This window comes from Neophocaena asiaeorientalis, unplaced genomic scaffold (assembly GCF_003031525.2).
Source record: "Neophocaena asiaeorientalis asiaeorientalis breed wild unplaced genomic scaffold, Neophocaena_asiaeorientalis_V1.1 scaffold134, whole genome shotgun sequence".
Classification (NCBI taxonomy): domain Eukaryota; kingdom Metazoa; phylum Chordata; class Mammalia; order Artiodactyla; family Phocoenidae; genus Neophocaena; species Neophocaena asiaeorientalis.
Genome location: NW_020185339.1, coordinates 17,685,831 through 17,706,723, shown reverse-complemented (window position 1 = coordinate 17,706,723; position 20,893 = coordinate 17,685,831). Strand labels below are relative to the sequence as shown.

At 41.0% G+C, this 20,893-nt stretch overlaps 2 protein-coding genes across 8 annotated transcripts in view; one reads left to right on the top strand and one right to left on the bottom strand.

Moving 5' to 3' along the window:
* The window catches only part of CUNH12orf56 (chromosome unknown C12orf56 homolog), a 56,747-nt gene extending 53,490 nt beyond the window's left edge, over nt 1–3,257 (bottom strand). Inside the window, 3 exon segments of the mRNA XM_024736376.1 lie at nt 632–705; nt 3,005–3,178; nt 3,180–3,257. Of these exon segments, the coding sequence (XP_024592144.1) occupies nt 632–705; nt 3,005–3,178; nt 3,180–3,257 (326 nt within the window).
* A 7,599-nt stretch (nt 3,258–10,856) lies between these two features.
* XPOT (exportin for tRNA) overlaps nt 10,857–20,893 on the top strand; it is a 38,132-nt gene continuing 28,095 nt past the window's right edge. Inside the window, exons 1-4 of one of the 7 annotated variants that reach the window (XM_024736798.1) lie at nt 10,857–11,244; nt 14,622–14,755; nt 18,533–18,615; nt 20,529–20,585. In XM_024736798.1, coding sequence (XP_024592566.1) covers nt 14,696–14,755; nt 18,533–18,615; nt 20,529–20,585 — 200 coding nt within the window. In that variant the 5' untranslated portion in view covers nt 10,857–11,244; nt 14,622–14,695. Of the gene's footprint in view, nt 11,245–11,274; nt 12,222–12,745; nt 14,756–18,532; nt 18,616–20,528; nt 20,586–20,893 lie in introns of those variants that run through there. The other 6 variants (XM_024736796.1, XM_024736793.1, XM_024736797.1 and 3 more) reach the window with 6 other exon arrangements.

Sequence of the window (20,893 nt, the reverse complement as noted above, 5' to 3'; positions counted from 1 at the left end):
GAAAGGAGGAACCAGTTCTAAAAAACAAAGCTGCCCAGCACTGAGATGATATACTCCAATGTAATAGATAGCAGGACAACTATATATGACATAACATAGAAATCAGCAAAATTCTCTATGTGGTACCAAGGATAGACATAGTGTTATTAATTCGTTATTAATTGACACTAGATAAAGCAATCTGGGGACACCCATTTTTCACACACCCTATGGAGCTTAGCACAAGCCACTGAAATGTAACAATAACTATAATAAAAACCCAGAAAAAGAGATTAAGGCATTTGTGCTTGGCATGATTATACTTATTTCTCACTGAAACAATACATTTTAACAATTACCCATTTAAAAACAACATAAGAGAAAACACTTCTTTATTGAATTCCTATTGCTGTTGTTACACATTACCATAAACTTGTGGTATTAAACAACGCAAACTTATTTTCTTACAGTTCTGGGGTCAGAAATCTGATATGGGTTTCACTGGTCTAAAACCAAGGTATCAGCAAGACTGCATTCTTTCTGGAGGCTCTAGGGAAAAACCTGTTTCTGTGCCTTTTCCAGCTTTTAGAGGCTGCGCACATTCCTTGGTTCGTGGCCCCCTTCCAACTTCAAAACCAGTAGTCTTTCTTACGCTGCATCACTCTGCTGCTGACTCTTCTTCTGCCTCCCTTTTCCACTTTTAAGGATTTTGTGATTACATTCGCCCTATGCAGATAATCCAAGATAATCTCCCTATTTTAAGGTCAGCTGATTAGCAAGCAACCTTAATTCTATCTGCAACTGTAATTCCCCTTTGCCATGTAACGTAAAACAGGTTCTGGAGATATCTTTTGGGAGCCATTATTCTGCCTACCACAACTTTAAACAAAGTTAAACTATATTGTGTAAGATGGACTTTAAATCTATCAACAATGCTGAAATCTTAGATTTGTTTGGCACCTTTATAGACATTACACATTCTTCTATATGCCTGAAAGGTAAACTCTGTAAATCGAGTACAGAGTTTACCTTGTAAACTAAATAAATTGGTATGTCTTTTTGTAATATTCTTGGCTTGGGAGGCCTAGGGAGCTTTACTGTACTTTGCAGATTCTGACAGCTTAGAAAGAAATATATATAACAACTACTGAAATATGTAGTATTTCATATAAATAAATAAATTGGTATGCCTTTTTGTAATATTCTTGGCTTGGGAGGCCTAGGGAGCTTTACTGTACTTTTCAGATTCTGACAGCTTAGAAAGAAATACATATAACAACTACTGAAATATGTATACTGTCTCTTTTTGGGGAGAGTAACAATATCCTAAAATCACTATTTTCTGTTAAAAGAATACATGTTTACACTGCAGACACTAGAAGAAGTTGAGTGTTTAATGTTTTCTAAAACATTTGGTCAGAAATTTAATTTTTTTTAAATTTTAGTTCAAGAGAATGCAAACAGTAGCAGTGAGGAAAAGGCAGTTTTACTTCCAGCTTTGGCTCAAATAAAGCAAAGAAATTAGCATAGTGATATCAGCCCACGGCAGTATTTTAAGTAGAAAAAGAAAGCATTTACTTTTTTCATTTATTTATTTATTTTTAATTTATTTATTTTATTCATTCTTTTATTTTTCTCTACATTGGGTCTTCATTGCTGCGTGCAGGCTTTCTCTAGCCGCGGTGCAGTGCACGGGCTTCTCATTGCAGTGGCTTGTTGCGGAGCACGGGCTCTAGGCACCCGAGTTTCAGTAGTTGTGGCTCGCAGGTTCTAGAGCGCAGGCTCCGGAGTTGTGGTGCATGGGCTTAGCTGCTCCGCGGCATGTGGGATCTTCCCGGACCAGGGCTCAAACCCATGTCCCCTGCATTAGCAGGCGGATTCTTAACTACTGTGCCACCAGGGAAGCCCTACTTTTTTCATTTAATTTTATTATTTTCTTACAGACATGTTCCAAACAAGCTATGATTTTCTTGGCAAAACAGCTCTATCAGGGCTTCCCTGGTGGCGCAGTGGTTGAGAGTCCGCCTGCCGATGCAGGGGACACGGGTTCATGCCCCGGTCCGGGAAGATCCCACGTGCCGCAGAGCGGCTGGGCCCGTGAGCCATGGCCGCTGAGCCTGCGCGTCCGGAGCCTGTGCTCCGCAACGGGAGAGGCCACAGCAGTGAGAGGTCCGCGTACCGCAAAAATAAAATAAATAAATAAATAAATAAATAAAAATAAAAAAACAGCTCTATCAAGAGTCTCGCCAACCTCTCCCTTGAGGGACACAGAGACTAGGGCAAAGGAAAGAAAAACGAGGCTAGACACCTGTCCCCAATGGAAAAAGGAAGAACACACCTGAAGAGCAGCTCAGACAAAGGGAGCCAAGGGGGAAAAACAGTAATTGGAGAGAGACTGCTTCAAGCTGTTGCTGATTTATAAGGTAAATCTATTCCTGGACGAAAGGGATACAGTAGCAGCACACTAAAAACTGGGACAGATTGTATCTCCTTCAAGGCTCCGCTCTTATGACACTCCTTCCAGGAAGTTTTCCCAGCATGGCCTGAGCCCAGTTTGGATGAATGATCCGCCTGAGATTGCCAGGCATCCCATGCGCATCTCATTAATGCATGCATGCATTCATTCATTAATTCATTTATTCACTTAACTCATATCGAGCACCTAACACGCTCTAAGCCCTAAAAATAAAAAAATAAACAAGGCATAATAGCATTTATCACATGGCATTTATTTGTCCTGGTGTTGGCTTTCTGTCTCTCCCATAGCAGCTTCTGGGATGGCGCCCTATTTCACTTTTGCATCCTCAGTGTCTAGACAGTGCTTGGCAAGGCTAGATGCTTAATGAACTTAGGAATGACCTCAAAGCGTACTTCTGATAGGGGGCTATGTTCTCCAAATCTGTATTTGAGGGGACAGGGGATGACCGGTACAGAAGATGAGAACGGTAAAAGCATCTTTATTCAGAGTGCATACAGAACCCCCCCCAAGAAGGGGGATTCTCGCGAGCCCGCCCGCGCGCCTCACCAGGTCAATGGCCGCGATGTTCCGGAGCGCCACGACTCGCCGGATGGACTGGAGCGGGTTCTCGGTCAGGTAGATGAGCCGGTCACTGAGCAGCACGTACTTTAAGGTGTGTTTCCCCGTGTCGGACACCACGATGCACTGCTCGTAGGCGCGGATGGCGTCGTAGACCTCGGGCCGGCAGATGCCTCCGCAGGAACGCGTCCAGGCGGCTGTTCTTACGCGCGGGGAAACCGGCCCGCGCGGGGCTGGCCATGCGGGGCGCCCGCTGCAGGGCCGAGGGCTGAGAGTGGTGGACGCCTCCGCGCAGCCCTCCCCCCATCCTGGCCTCAACCCCAGACAACAGTGGGCGGGCCGCGACGCCGGTCCCCCAGGTTCCTTGCTGGCAAGCATCCTGGGCCCTCCTCTCACCCCGGCCCCCTACCCTCGCCTACTCCAGCTGTTGCAGACCAAGCCATTTATTACAAACCGTGTGGAAGCCTCGGTTTTAGTCAGGTTTTCTATTAGAAACTTGAATGACATGTAATTTACCGATTTATTTATTAAATATTTTAAAATAGATTTATTTTTAAACAGAACAATCCTAGAGCCCTATTAAGATCAATCACACAGGTTTATCATTCGATTATAACACTGAATGGCATAGCTCTCTAATTTTTATGAGTAGAAACGTAGCTTTTCTTTCTCCAACGACATAAAATCAGACAGAAGAAAATCTTATAAATTGTTTTGAGCACACCCAAGCCTACCTAATGGATATGTTTCTGTTCCCAGTGCCCAGGACAATGCCCTGTAGGCAGTCGGAACTCAATCTGTGTAGGATGAATGAATGGGTGAAGCCTGCATCTTGAACAAATTGAAGCTTAGAGGTTGAGAAATGCTGATCGTGCAGCCTTGAGACTGCAGGGTAGTAAAAGTACTGCTTAGTTTTTACAGACCATGAATAACTTATTATAAATTAGGTTAGAGAGATGAGAAGGACACAGCAACAGAAACTTGCCTCCAATAACTCTAGGTGAGAACTTTCATTTTAATTTCAAATCCTAGAAAAGTCATTCTCCCTTCCTGCTCACTCACCCAGAGACCTGGTAATGCAAACCATATATTTATATTTTGTTTGATTTGCTCCAGCTACCTGCAACCCAGAATCGAATTACATATTCTTTATTGCATTTTATATTCTCCTTTTCCTCATATTTTACTATGGCATACTGTATGTTGTAAGCAATTTCAAATCCTTTGTGGAGAGTATAAATAAATTAAAATGCATAAACTTATTGTAGACTAAATCGCTGCAAAAGGGAACTGAGAAGAAATGTTTGGATGTGACTAAAGAAGTCTGAGGAACTCGATAGCAGCAAAGAAGTAGAAACAATATTTCTTTTTTTGGCGAGAATGTATTTGGTGAATAAGGAGAGAAGAGCCACCTGCTGACAAAATTTTAAATGACCTAGCATTTCAAGTTTTCTTGGAATCTGATCATACATCTGACTCTTCATAACTTCATACCTGGAGCCCCAGAGGCATGGCTATTTCCTCTGAAATAAAGACTATTCGCTATGTAACCCATTCTAGAATTTGTTGCCTCAAACCAACAGAAGGCAAAGGCCCTTCAGCTTTGCCAAATAACCACACCTCACAAGAGTGGTTGAAAAGAACCTAGGGGTAAGACAGGAATAAAGACGCAGACCTACTGGAGAACAGACTTGAGGATATGGGGAGGGGGAAGCGTGAACTGTGACAGGGCGAGAGAGAGGCATGGACATATATACACTAACAAACGTAAGGTAGATAGCTAGTGGGAAGCAGCCTCGTGGCACAGGGATATCGCTTAGTGCTTTGTGACCGCCTGGAGGGGTGGGATAGGGAGGGTGGGAGGGAGGGAGACGCAAGAGGGAAGAGATATGGGAACATATGTATATGTATAACTGATTCACTTTGTTATAAAGCAGAAACTAACACACCATTTGTAAAGCAATTTTACCCCAATAAAGATGTTAAAAAAAAAAAAGAAGAAAAGTAAATGGCTACTGCAGAGGTGGAATGTGAGGAAAGTGGGGAAAGGCATCAGTCCAGACTGCTATTTCGTGTCTCTTGGGCTCCCTGTTCCATACCCACTTCCTGGGACTAAGAAACAGAATTACTGGATCAGGACCGGAAAAGACAGCATATCTGCTCTGTCAGGAATCCCACCATAAATGAGCTTTTGGTGATAAGGGTACTAGGCTTAACAAATGTTGCACATGAAGAAGGGAATTTAACAAAGGGTCTGGTGGTTAAGGTGAGCTCAGTTAAAATTTTAACTTTGTGGCACACAGAGAAGGCAGTATCTTGGTTTCCAGTCACTTGTTTTTCTATACTGTTGCCAGTGTAACAGCAAAGTTCGGATCACAGGAAAGGGGTTTCATATAGGAGAAAGATCCCTGGATTTGGAGTCAGGAGAACTGGATTAGAGCACTAATCCTGTTGCTCAGTATCTGAGATTTTTGGAAAGTCACTTCACCTTTTTGAGCCTCATTTGACCATTCGTAAAATGAAACTAGTACTAATTTATGCCCTACTAACCAAAGAGCTGATGTGAGGAGCAAAGGCAATGACTTATGAGTTCTGAAAGCACTACAGACATGCAAAGTATCCATATTCCCTTATCTTTTGGTAAGCTTTATGAGGATAGTTAACATAAATACACCCTACATAAGCATTTATTCCTTATCTTCTAAATCCATCCAAACTCAGGAAGCATTTGGTACAGATCCTATGCAATCAAGCACTTAAGAGATGTTTCTTGATAAAACTATCCAAAGGAATGGAACATTACTTACCTGGAACTAATACCCAAAGGCACTCTCCTTAACCAGAAGAACAGAATAGCCTTAGGTCTAAGGATGAGAGGACAGTAGTGTTGAGCCAGATGACGTGGTTCAAATTCCAGGTCCCACTCAGTAGTTTAAAAAATTACATTGGGGCTTCCCCGGTGGCGCAGTGGTTGAGTAAAAAAAAAAAAAAAAAAAAAAAAAAAAAAAAAAAATTACATTGTACAACTTTATTTATTTGGCCACACTGCACGGCATGCGGGATCCTAGTTCCCCAACCAGTGATCAAACCTGGGCCCTCGGCAGGGAGAGTATGGAGTCTTAACCACTGGACTGCCAGGGAGTTCCTGGACAACTTACCTTAATTGCTCAGTGCCCCAGTTTCCTGATCTGTGAAATGGGGTAATAGTACCAACCCCATAGAGTTATTATGAGGATTAGCAATGTTTCTAAGTACTTAGAACAGGTACCTAGAACAGAGCGACAATGTGTAAGTGTTTTAAAAATAAATTGAACAACTATGTGATTTCCTGGTACATATATGGTCATTTAGTTCCCCATATACAAAGTAGTAATATTAAACTCTTCCTTGTTGGGTGCTAGCCTAACTTTTTAAACTTTAGATTAAGGCTCAAGACAACATCTAATCTACATGCACAAATATACAAACAAAAGAATGGCATTTTTACCTTTTTTTTTTTTTTAGTTGCATTTTTGGTGGAGAAATGAGCAGTGGGCCATAGGTCGTAAGAATCCTGTAAGGATTTCAAACTAGAAGTACCCTTCAGTGGGTCTAGGGATCCCAAGTGTTCCCATCTCCCAGCGTGAAACTAAAGACAGTATGTATAGAGAGATACTTGAAGCCTGTAGTAGGTAAATAGAACCTGCACTTTTAAAGGTGTCTGAATTAGGAATCCCTTGGTATTTCTACTTAGTATTAATGGATACTGACCATTTAAATATCTACAACATTAGCAGTCAACTGACATATAGAGAAGAGGAGGTATCATTATGATAAAGTCTAAGGAAACATGCAAATGCCTTGGATTAAAACAAACAACTTTTTCTTTTACTAAATAATGCCCCAGTGCTCTGTTCTGCCTCAGGCTTCCTGCTTCACACCCACTTACTCTAAAAGAAACCAATGATTGGACTAGAACCCAATAAAGACAGCTCACCCTACCTATTTTCCGACTTCTTTCTCGGCCAGGCCAGGAAACCCATCATGAATGAGCTTTTGGTGACAATGACACTAGGCTTAATAAGCTTTGAGACAAATAAGAGAATCTGACACAGAACTCAGTGGTTATCAGCTCATATTATATTATTTGGGTTCAATTCAATACATTTCACAGATATTTACAGAGAAATTACTACCCATAAACAGAATCAGGATAAAACTTATTTTCAGTCTTCAAGAATTGATTAATAGGTAAGACAACCACACAAATTTAATACAAAACAAAAACATATTAAAATATATTAATGACATGAGAGGTATGAGAAAAAAAGCACAACATCAAAGAAATGATCAAATAAGCCTGGTTATGGAAATGTGGAAACACTTCTTGAGGGAGGTAGCATTCAATAAATTCTCAAAGAGTGAATGAAACTTTCTTTTTTTCCTTTTATTATAGTCAGTTTAAAAAAATTTTTTTTAATGAATGGACTACATGTTCACTGTGAATTTTTTTTTAAATCCAAAAAGGTACAAGGAAGATAACAAAAATCACCTGCAGTCTCACAACCTAAAGATAACTTTCAAGAAATGGATAAGTTTCCTTTAGTAAGTCCATGAGAGAAGCTTTGAAAGCCTAATGTAAGGTAGAGGAAATAAGGAAAGGAACAGAAAAGATAGATGTGACAGCACTATGCTGAAATTGAACTGGATCACTGAACATGAAAGCAACAAACTGACCCTAAGAGCACTGAGTTATGTTGAGGAGTTGAATGCATTGGTATAAATAGCCACATCAGGAGGGAGATGTATTTTGTGGGTAAGATCACGACTTTGGTTCTGGACATGTTAAGAGTTGACATACTGGTGAGATGTGTAGGTGTCTTGTAACACGTTAGGAGTACAGAATCTTAGAACCAGAAGTAGAGAATGGGAGATTATCTTCATAGAAATGAGTGTTGAAGCCATGGAAATAATTACTGAGAGCAAGTGCAGAAAACAGAAAGCCAGGTGGCTAAGAAGGCAACTTTGGGGAAGACATGGTAAAGAGAACAAAAGTAGGAGTGCAGTGAAGACAGAGTAGTCATCAAAAAAAATAAAAGGATTTTGAGGATAACACAGGGTCAGAGTCAAGAGAGGAATTTCAAGGAGGAAGGAGATAGTCAACAGAAAAGTTGAAATAAATTAATAAAAATGGTCACAGGGTTGGATCATTTGTAAGAGTTTTAGTAGAGTGATTTGGGAACAGAAAACAGATTACAATAAGTGAGAGACTGGAAGATTAAGTGTAGGCAACATATATGGTGTCCTGAAGACAGGAAATCTAGAATCAAGAATCTAGGGTTCTAGCCCACCATTTACTAGCTATGTGGATAAGTTACTTAAAATAGATCCACCTGTTTTTTTTAATTAATTAATTAATTTATTTATTTTTGGCTGCATTGGGTCTTCGTTGCTGCGCATGGGCTTTCTCTAGTTGCGGCGAGTGGGGGCTACTCTGTTTTGGTGCGCGGGCTTCTCATTCCGGTGGCTTTTCTTGTTGCAGAGCACAGGCTCTAGGTGCACGGGCTTCAGTAGTTGTGGCGCGCGAGCTCAGTAGTTGTGGCTCATTGGCTCTAGAGCACAGGCTCAGTAGTTGTGGCGCACGGGCTTAGTTGCTCCGCGGCATGTGGGATTTTCCGAGACCAGGGCTCGAACCCATGTCCCCTGCACTGGCAGGCAGATTCTTAACCACTGCGCCACCAAGGAAGCCCCTGTTTCCTTTTCTGTAAATTAAAAATGATGATCATGATCATGATATCTGCTCCATCCCTACAAGGTTAAGAGGAACAAATTAGAAAAGTTATATGGAGACATATTGTAAACCATAATGAAATATATAAATGTTATCTACCCTAATTCTTTCAAGTACTCTGGCAATTGAAAAAAAAGGGAAATATGGGACAGGAACAATGTTTTATTTTTATAAGAGAGGTGCCTCACCATATTTATAGGAAGAAAAATTGACTTAGCACAATAGTTCTACAGTGTCATCACCGTTTAGTGGACCTTCATTTGAGAGACAGGGGTTAGAAGCACAGACTCTAGGGCCAGACTATGCGCGTTTGAATCCCAGTTCTGCTACTTAACTTTTATGCACTGCTGTTTCCTCATCTATAAAATGGGCGTAATGATAGTACCTTGTTGTGTGGATTAACATCTGAACATTCAGGACTGTTTCTGGCACATAATAAATGCTCCAAAATGTTGCCAATTAGTACATACAAGCATTGCCATATGCAAGCACACATGCTTTAAGTTAAAATAATCACAGCTCTTTGTCAACATTTTGATAACTGGCATTTTATGTTAGTCTGAGATGGGAAACTGTCCATCCCTTTATGGATGGGGGAACCAGAATACGGAATGGTCAAATTTAATATCCCTCTCAGATCCTCTTCAGGTAGATTCCAAGTAGTTTCCTTATTTGTTACGAAATAACATGAATTTACAAAATTCAGAGGTTTTTTACAATCCTAGGCATTTGAACTACCATAAAGGGCCAGTGTTATTAGATAAACTGTAGATAAGCTATAGATACTAGATAAGCTGTAGATAAACTTCCCCATATGAAGTATCCACAAAATAAATTTACAAATGAAAAAGGCAAATATAGATGGTAACAATACAATAGACTGTATTTTGAGGGTCTTTAGGATGATACAGTGGAATACACTGAACATATGACAGACTTTGGAGCCACTTAGACCACGATTAGCATTAGGCCTCCATATTGTTCACTTATTGAATTGTAACTACAGGCTGGCATGGTATTAGACGCTAGGGATACACTGTAATAGCACAGGAATCCTAGCCTGACATTTTAAACGAGTAAATTACAAGCGTGATGCAAAAGTGATTCGAGATTCTTTATATATGAAATGCCTGGTGCAGTGTCTTGCACATGGCCGGTCACTAAATAAATGTAGCTGTTAAATGGTTACATTAATTTTATTCTACTTTTCCTTCCATTCCCCTCCCCCAAGTTTTGTTTTTCACTGTAGTTCCAGTGAGGGCAACCTAGTCTGTATTCAGTACATACTTAACAATCAACAATGAAACCTAAATAACGAGCACTTATTGTATGCCAAACACATGTATTAATTTAATCCTGCCAACAACACTTTGAGGTCAATATGATTATCATCCACCGTTTCACTGATGAGTAAACTTAAGTACAGATAGATTATGTAACGCGCCTGAAACTGAGGTTAACAACTAGTGAGCGGGGTGGTTGGTGACGGAAGTAGGGCGAGCTGTGATCCAAATCTACGCAGCTTGTGCCCACACTACCTCTACTCAGTATTAACAAACTAATCGGTGAATGAATAAACGAAGTAACAGTATCATAGAAGGAACCTACGAATAGGACTTCCTAAGAAAGCGCTCCTTCTTTTCACGAATGACAAATACTGGTACGTTTAAAAAGAAAATTTTTAATTTTCAGCTTTCCTCGGAGGATCCTCACGCGGGGGAACACGTGGGACCACAGAAGAGAATAATTAAACAACTGACTCACACGTGGTTTGGACCACGTGGTGAGGCTCTCCGGGGCTCCATACTCTAACCTGCCGACTACCTACCAAAGCCTTTATGGAACGTGCTAAGCAAACCCAACCCTGGGTCTCTGTCCTGGCGCAGAAACAGCAAGTGACTCTACAGCCGGGAGAGATTCCCACGAACCCCCACCCCAGCACGCACCAGAGACCCCGGCGACCACGTCTCCTGGCGAGCGCCCGGCGAGCGCGTGCGCCCCATTGCCCGGAAGTGTCGCCTGCACATTGCATGCTGGGAGTTGTAGGCTCTCGGTCCAGGTTCGCGGGCCGTAGTCCGCACTCTCCGTGAGGCTGCAGGCTTTGGTCCGCGCGGCTCCGACGCGGGGAGCGCGCTTCGCGCTGACTCAGCGGCGACGGCGGCGGCAGCGTTAGCTGGCCCTCGCGCTCTTTCCCTTCCTGGGGCGCCGATCCCGCCTGCCAGCTTGCTAGCTTGCCTGCCCGGCGCCACGCAATAGAAGGCGCCAGGGGACGCGGAGCGGCGAGAGGCGCGCGGCCCCGGCCAGCTCTGTCTCCGGGGTTAGCGCTGCGGCCGTAGCGGAGGACGACGGTGACAAGGGCGAGGGCCGCTCTCCCTGCTCCCTGCTTGCGGCGCCGCTCCGCTCTGCTGACCGGCCCTCGGGAGTGCAGGCTGGGAGGCGGGATGGAGTGATAGGGAAGGTGACTCGGGGCTCGGGGCGGGACTCGGACCCGACTCGGTCCACGCGAGGCTGCGGGGAAGTTGGCCGGGAGGACTGGCCCGGGGATCCCCCATGTCGGGGAGTGGTGCGGGTCGGGCCCTGCATGGCGATGCTCCCAGAGGCTAGGCGGACTGGGTGGGGGTGGGTACAAGCTGCGGCCGCCGAGACTGAGCGCGTCCCTAGTGCGTGGCCGCTCGTTGCCGGGTGTTTCATCACCCGAATTGCCACGAGGCTCCCTTTAGGGGAGGGATCCGGGGGAAGGAAGGGGCCAAGGCCGGTCGAGGAGGGCCCCCATTGCCTGTGGCCCCCGATATAGTAAAAGTGGCCGAGCCCGTTTGTAATACTTGTAGCGTGTCCCACCAGTTTCAACTGCAGAGACCTCAGACTTGATTCCTCCCACCCCACCCCCGACCCCCGTCCCAGGACAAAAAAAAGTATTATTTCTGTGTAGTAATTTGCCAGCACGGCACGCCATTTTTGCTTTTCCCTTCCTCACAATTCTGCAGGAGTAGAGAAGCGTGATGTTTCCCTGTAACCCGAAAAAAGGAGTACCTTTTGAAAGTGCTAATTGTAACAACTAGCACTGTTTGAAAGTGCTAGTTGTTACTAAGGGAAGTTACGTTTTATTAAAGCGACTTGTCAGAGTGGTGTTAAAAGGCTGGAAAGATTCAGTCCTGGTCTTTGATCAGTCTTCAGTAGGTATAGAGGAATTTTTCCAGATTGTTTTGATTCTTGATTTAATGGCTATACATGGGAGAGTTAGGGCTGGATATTTCGAGTATGTTGCTCGCCTTCCCCCGGAACATTTGCTAGATGCGTAATTGAAGTGTTTATCACATTGTAACAAATGTTTACGCCTGCACCGCTATGCGGTGTTAGAACATTATGCGCAACCTTTTACTGGGAAAATTGTCACCTTTTTGCAGAGGTTGTAACTTTTCCGTTTTTTGCATACATGTAAGTAATTTACCATTGCATGTTGATTATTATCCAAGTGCCTTCTCCGTGGGGGATTCTTTCTGTGCTGACAACTGTAACAAGTTTTGTTTCCTTAAGTTGTTTTGTTTCCGATGTTTTTACTTAGGACCACTTGCTGTTTCCCTTGGTAGAATCGGAGTGACCAAGTTTACGCAATTTTCCCTAAAGCCATGCCAAATTCAAGGAATCTTTTATAGGACTTAATCTGGGATTCATAGAAATTCAGATTGTCTTTTCTTTCTGTGTGTGCATTTTTCAGGGGAATTGTCGTCAAATTTTCAACAGTAGCTTTTTGGTTTTCCATCTGTTCAAAATGCCAGTTTACTAGTATAAGAAATCTAGGGCTTCCCTGGTGGCGCAGTGGTTGGGGGTCCGCCTGCCGATACAGGAGACACAAGTTCGTGCCCCGGTCCGGGAAGATCCCACATGCCGCGGAGCGGCTGGGTCCGTGAGCCATGGCCGCTGAGCCTGTGCGTCCGGAGCCTGTGCGTCCGGAGCCTGTGCTCCACAGCGGGAGAGGCCACAGCAGTGAGAGGCCCGCGTACGGCAAAAAAAGAAAGAAAGAAAGAAAGAAATCTAGATTACTCCAAGTAGTTCCCATTCCCCCGTGTGCCTAGCTCTGAATGATAGATAAGCTATTGAGGACCCACTAGGTGCCAGGCACGCTTTTACATACCTTATCTCATTGAAGTCTTTGCAACTTTATGAGTCAGATGCTCTTTTTCCCATTTCATAGAAACGGCTCGCTCTCTCAGGTTTGGTAGTTGTCTATGTGGCCCTAGTTTGAAAATGACAAGATCAGAGTACCAATACAGGTCTTTCCAAATCCAAAATGTATGTTATATTATGTCCTAGGGACACAATGACAAATACTCAGACAGTCCCTCCTTCCCTTTAAGGTTAATGAGAGAAAAGTAGTAAGCAGACAGTGACAATGTATCAGCATTTAGGTGGGGCATCTAATCCAGTTTGGGAGAGTTGAACAATAGAGGTCAAAGAAGCGTTTTTGAAAGAGGTGGCCTCTAGGCTGAATTCTGAAGAACAAGCAGAGGTTAACTAAGTAACAAGGAAAGAGCAATGTGTCCGAAGAAGATGAAAGGCAGAATACCACTGGCCTTGCTGGGTTAGGGTACAGAATGGTGAGGAGTCGTTGAAAAGTGTTTGGATCTTAATCCTGAGGGCAGTGGGGAGTTACACTGCCCCTCTGTAGTCTGCAAGTATGATGGTAATCGTAAGAGAAGGGGTCAAGCTTTCTTCTCCAAGGCTCTCAGCACATATCCTGATTTATCATTTGATTCAGGCAGAGCCAGGGAGACAGAAAAGCATGTTGTAGTAGGAGTCTTCTAACCTGGATCTGATCCTGGTCTTACCATTCCCGAAAGGCTGTGACCCCTTCCACACCACATCCCCCATTTAGGTACTTGACCCCTTTAGGCTCTGATCTCTTTGGTTAGATCAGTTATGGTCCAATTGGTTATGATAATTTTTTTTTAAAAAGCCTTACAACCTTTTAATAGGAGTAGTAAGATCTGGTCTCCCTACCTCAGGTAGAGTTTGTTCTTTGTTTCTGCAGATAAATAAACAGTTTATCAGAAACCAAGTTGCCTTTAGGGCTGGTCATGTTCTTACTTGAGAATGTTAGACCCTATATTGTGAAAAAATGCAGTATTTTCCGGAGACTAAAAGAAGTTCTTAAATAAGAAAAATCAGTGTTGTCAATTTTTATAGCTACTGTTAGAAAACAGTTTTTGAAATACATTTCTGGAATTGGGCTGGCAAGAGCAGAGATCTGTAAAAGGCAGAGCTAGCCCATTTTTCAAAAGCTAAATGACTTGTTTTTCACTCTTTAGCTCCTTTTTCATTTGACTTCTCCTGAAGTACTTGGTAGACTCTCCAGAAAGGCACTCTGAGATCCGTATTTAGTCAGCCATTCTAATTTTTTTTTAAAGGATTGTGATATTGATAAATGGCAGTAAGCAAGTATTAGTGTAATAAGATGATCTAGATTTGTCTTTTTTTTAACTTAATGTAGTTGCACAATTGCACTTTACTGGAGATGGTAATAACATAAATTAGATACTTCTATTTCAAAAAAAAGAATGACTTTCTGTACTTTATTGATGATCTTGAAGAAAAACATTTGAGAACCTTAATGGCATACCTTAGATTTTTAGAAATTACACATTAGCGGAGTATTTAGCAGACCCAATCTTCTGAGACTTAGGCTCCTTTAGTTGTAATTTGGATAGGTTCAAAAGAAGTTCTTTTAACTCTTAAACTTCTTTGCATAATGTTACCGCTTGTTATATTCTGGATAAGCATCTATTTTGTTTATCAAGTATTGTTTTCTTTCAACTTTGTGTGTGTGTGTGTGTGCAGATGTTTGTGGATTCTTCTGTGGGATCAGAGGGCACGCCTATCGTAATCAGAAAACTCCAAGTATAGCAGCAGGGATGGATGAACAGGCTCTTTTAGGGCTAAATCCAAATGCTGATTCAGACTTCAGGCAAAGGGTAAGTTAAGTCGGCTTAATTATTTTTTAAAGCATGTTACGGAAATATTTGCATTAGAGGACTTGAATCAAAAATATACATCTGATAAAGGTCTAATTTGGGTGGAAGTGAATAGAGAAACAAATTTGAGGTATTTGACTATATTCTGAATACAGAAACAGTGAGTGATTGTGATTTATTTTCTCTTAAGTTGGCTTAAAAGTATTAAAATCTCATGTAATTCAAGGCAGGTCTTTATGTCACATCACTATTTCTAATTATTTAAAAGTTGTAATGCAAAGGATTGTTCAAGGGACTTTCCATAGTAGCCGGTGTGCATATTATATTTTCCCATCGCTTGGTTTGGTCTAAACAAGTTGCTTAACCCTCATGTTAGTGATAGTTAACATCCTTGTTATTTAGACATGTAAGTAAGCAGTTATGATATGCCATCAGGTTATGTAAAATGATCACATGACAAAGAATCCATTATGAGGTGCTGGGATATTTGGGTAAGTATAAACAATTAAACGTAATTTAGCCTACACCTGTAATCATGACTATGGCTGAATGATAGAAGAATCTAAAGAACAAGCCTATAATTAAATTTTTTAAAGATACATGGGTGGTTTGAAGTATAAGGTAAGTGGATGGAGAGTCATTTTCTTCTTTCTACTTCTCATAACAAAGAATTTATTTTATTTTATTTTTTTTTTAGTGGTACGCAGGCCTCCCACTGCTGTGGCCTCTCCTGCTGCGGAGCACAGGCTCTGGACGCGCAGGCTCAGAGGCCATGGCTCACGGGCCCAGCTGCTCCATGGCATGCGGGATCTTCCCAGACCAGGGCACGAACCCGTGTCCCCTGCATCGGCAGGCGGACTCTCAACCACTGCGCCACCAGGGAAGCCCCAAAGAATGTTTTTTATAAATGAGCTAAACGAGGTTAACAGTGTCACAAAAAATAGCAATTTAACAATTTCACAAAAAATAGCAATTTTTCTGCTTTTAAGTAGTAAAAAATTTCCAGGGGTTTCCAGCATAGTATCATGTGCATGTCTCTGCTGTTAAAAGAAATAACCAGCCCTCCAGATGGAGGTAAATAATAAGAATTGAGATTTAAATAGCTATTTACAAGATACCTATCAAACTGGTTAGGACATGAAAAGTCATTGAAAGTCCATGTCTTCTGTGTATGGACAAATATTTCTTTTCATGGGAGTATAAGCTACCTGCCTTCAAACCCTTAGTCACATAGTCGAAGCATCACAGACCTGTACCTTTAGTCTGGCTTGGTACTACATAGTTATTATAACTAAAATCTTTGACTATTTGTTTAGTTATTAAATAAACTTCTGTTATTTTTTACGTTCCTTTTTTGAAATCCTTTGTTTTATAATTAAATTCCACCATCCGACAGGTTTTTTTTTTTAAAATGTGCCATGATTTTCTTTTTCAGAAAAGTAAAACTAGTACACTGGCAGTGGTTTTAATATAGAAGTTAGGTTTTTAATCAATAAAAATGGGTTCTATCAGTCACAGGCTTATGTTAGGCATCCTAGTGCAGGCTTAATTTGATATCCCATTAGGCCAGCCTGCATAACAATTAGGATGAAAAACAAGGAATCTTAAGGAAAACTGAGTTCTGATAGTCCTGATATTGGAGTTCAGGAGTAGTGGGAACTTAATTCAGTTTCGTAATAAGATAAATGACTACCTAACCCTGGTTCCCAATTGTCTGTCTGTAGTTCTCTGTTTTCTACATGGGCAGTAAGTAGCTGAACTGACTCTGTTGCCACTTAGAGACAGTGGAGCGTTAGAAAGAAGGTACGAGAGAGAACTGGGTGATAAAAGCTTTGACTTGTTCGTCATTGCCCCAGTCTTTTTTTGATGCTAGTATCACATGGATTCAGAATGCAAAGACTAGCTAAAACTGAAAATTTTCAAGTTATTATCACTTAAAAAAATAGAATATCTGTCTTTGGTTTAAAACTTGCCATTATTTAAAGAAAATGGGGCTTCCCTGGTGGCGCAGTGGTTGAGAGTCTGCCTGTCGATGCAGGGGACACGGGTTCATGCCCCAGTCCGGGAAGATCCCACATGCCGCGGAGCGGCTGGGCCCGTGAGCCATGGCCGCTGAGCCTGCGCGTCCGGAGCCTGTGCTCTGCAACGGGAGAGGCCACAACAGTGAGAGGCCCTCGTACCAAAAAAAAAAAAAAAAAGGAAAGAAAATGGTATGTCAGTGACAATTCTAGCAGCTGAATCACACCTCCCCCACCTCGTTTGGTAAGTGAAATATTAGGTGGTAATGCAGTATACGATTGACTTCAGCATTGTCCCCTGCCCTGGCCCCTGGGGTATTCCTAAAGGAAACTCTAGGTTTCATGGAATAGATGTTGTTAGACACCTGAACTAGATTATTTTGCAGCTGCTTGGGTTCCTATATTCTTAATTTCTAAAGGTAGCTGTTACTTACACTTAAGATAGTATTTGGTGATCTTCTTCATCTGCTCACGTTCATTTATCTGGTCCTCTGTCAGTGGGAGCAGCTACTGAGACCACGTCTGAAAACCCATTCCCTCATTCATACAGTTACATAACACAGGAAACTATCACCTAACTACAGTGGATTTTTTGCTGCTTATTATTTTTTAACCTCTATCTGAAAGGAAAAAATAATTTTATATCTTGACAGTATATGTGTGTGTGTATGTATGTATATATATATATATATATATGTAAACATAGACACATATACACATGAATATATGACGTATACACACATGACTAAGACAAGTTACACAAAATAATAGTTATTCTTGCTAGGTGCAGTGCAGTCTGATATCTGTATTGTTTCATTTTAAAAATTGCTGATCAAGACCAATAAAATTGTCTTCATCATGGATGGGGCACAAACCACATTTAAAAAATATATACTGGCTAATTGAAATTAGGTTCCTCTAAGGCTTAATATTGTTTCTAACTAATTTCAGGGTTTATATCAGTATGTAATTGCTTTAAAATCATTTAGCAGTGTTTCTAGAGATTATGTGTTATTTTCCTGACTGAGATATTTTTTACAAGTTGGTGAGATTACTGCTTGTCCATTGTCATGTGTGAAACCTGCATCTGTCATTGATTCCAGTTGCAACATACTAATGGAAAAGTGGCAGAAGTCACTCCCATTTTCCCAACAGTGGTAGAGAGCATATGGACTTGGTGCTGCATCCAGTCTAGAGTATACTTGTTCTTATGACAGGCCCCAGAATTCGTGAATACAGGGATGAGAAACACATTTCCTAAAACTTTGACCATTTCAGTTATTTGGTACTTCTGCAAACTTCATATCAAGCACTTGAACTCCGACTTTAATCTCACTTTTTAGGAAACTTACATGATATAGCTGAAGATTTTAAATAACTCTCCTTTTCTGTTAAACAGTAGATCAAATGACATACAGAGTATGTTTTATCTTTTATAATCACCTCTTTAATAGCATGTTTGCTCTTTGATCTTCCTAATAATTCATAGATACCTGCAGGGCATTTTTGTGTTGTCTCCTTTCCTGTAAAGAAACAGGTTGGAGTATCCAACTGATGGAATTTGGTTTTTACTTAACCTTTTTTCCTAGGAATGATCACTAAGTTGCACATACTCAGAAGCCTGAATTCAATGTTTAGCTATTTTTTATTTAGTCACTTTTTTGTTGTTAGTTTGCTACTCCCAGAAAACTTTATCGAGTATTGGCAGAGAATTGAGATTGACTATTCCAAATGCATTTTCTGCTTTGCAATCTTACAGGCCCTGGCCTATTTTGAGCAGTTAAAGATTTCCCCAGATGCCTGGCAGGTGTGTGCAGAAGCTCTGGCCCAGAGGACGTACAGGTGACTAAAACAAAATTTGCGTGCTTTGTAGGAGAATTTAAATTTTTGTGAACTTGACAGGATTGTTACATTTACCTGTTTGGAAAATGTTTTCATAAAAACATTTTATGACTTATATTTCGGAAAACTATTCAGTGTAGAAATGAGAAAAATAGTAAACTAATAATTTGGCCATTCCAGAATTGACTTCTCATTAAAATATCCTTTGCCTTATTCTGAGTACCTGGCAGTAGATCCCAAGCGGCATATGGTTTCTATACAGTAGAAACTTCCTTATCTTCTTATGATGGGAAGGGATAGTTGGTTTTCTAAAAAGTTGGTAAAGGAGGTAATCAAAAATTGTATATATCTTAATTTTTAATTTTAATTTAAAGTATATAAACACTTAGTTACTAATCTTTTGATATTGGACCAAGGACTTTTCTTTGCGTATATGCCACTAACATTCACTTCATCATTCTCAACGTTGATCACACCCATAATTGATCCTCTGTAATTTCCACTTTGGGTCCCTGTAGTGGATTGAGGAACAGTGAGTACAGATTTCTAAACTTTTTATTTATTTGTTCCTATCTCTCCAAGTTATCTGTCTCACATCACATAGGTCCAAGGTTTTCCCCGTGCAGTGTGACTTCCTATGAACTCTTTCTAAAGTATTCAACTTAATTTTTATGAAAATATAAACTGTCATCATACTCATTTCATTAGTTTATATAATAATTAAGTTACTTACATACAAAAGAAGTACAACGCACATAGTGAGGCTTGGGGAAACACAGCTGACTAGTTGTAAATAAACAACTCTACTAGTGGGAGTAGAAGTTTATAGGGGTCAGTGATGACTCCTAGCTAGAGTTCTTGGCATGCTGTGGATATCAGTCACTACATTTTATAGCCAAAAGGAAGTGCTCCAGTTTAGTGAAAGTTGGTTTTGAGAATATATGTCTTAGAGTAAATAAGGGCTGGCTTTTAATTAAAGGCTCCCTATAGTTTATATTTTGAGTGGAAGATCTAAGTCACATAATTAGTTAAAGCTTCAGTGCCATCCATGATAAGATTAGAAACCCTAGGGTCTTAGAAGAGATGCAAATTAAACGTAACTTTTTTAAAAACTTTAAAAAATTAAGTTTCATTTTCTTAAGTGTGAAATTTTTATTATTTTTTGGTTAATTGATGTAGTCTAAATGAAGATAACATCTCCATTCTTGTATTGACTAGTTAGCTTTGTATATGAAAAATTGTCCCATGACTAAGCCTGGCCTCGACCAACTGTATTAAGATGAACAGATGGTTGTTCACTAACGGGACTTGGTCAGAGTTTGTCGCTGGTTCACTGCAGCTCTGCCGTCACCCCTAGAGACACAGTTGGAAGTGGATGATGGGTGGGTGTTGGTTTTTACTCCCCTTTTATAAGGGCAATATATTGGTAACCTGGTTTTCTGTATGAATTTTGGGGGCTGGACTGCCAGTCCGGGTGACTCTGCTTGCTTTGGATTTGACTGCAGTAGAACTTTTAAGTATGACTTTGATGACCATTTCTGGTTTGACTCAGTCTCTGGCTGTCCTACCATTTGCCTTTCTACTGTAAAACGGAGGAGTTGTCCTGGGAATCCTAACCTCTGGAACTTAGGGGGAGTGCCTTCTGTTTGCAAAAGCACTGTATGTACTTAAAGTGCGGCTTAAATTTTTTTGCTTATTCCGTTTGCCAGATTTCCATTGAATATTGTATAACATAAAAAGTTCTCTTAGCTTTTTAAACAAATGGATGTGAATGTAAAACTTGAGATCAATGAGCCAAAGGTCTAGTTTGAGAAACTTTTCAACTGTAGTTTATTCATTACTGTTTTACCTTTGATTTGTTTTCCCTAATTCATATTCTGCTTATCTAATTTTTCTTTTTTTTTCTTTTTCAGTGATGATCACATTAAATTTTTCTGCTTTCAAGTACTAGAACATCAAGTTAAATACAAGTAAGGCTTTTCTCCCTGAGATTTGTGGGGAGAGGGCTTTTTTTTTTTAACTTTTAAAATAATTAATTAATTAATTTCTTTTTGACTACGTTGGGTCTTTGTTGCTGCAGTCAGGCTTTCTCTAGTTGCAGCGAGCAGGGGCTACTCTTCGTTGTGGTGCCTGGGCTTTTCATTGCGATGGCTTCTCGTTGCAGAGCACAGGCTCTAGGCGCACGGGCTTCAGTAGTTGTGTATGGGTTTAGTTGCTCTGTGACTTGTGGGATCTTCCTGCACCAGAGATTGAACCTGTGACCCCTGCATTGGCAGGC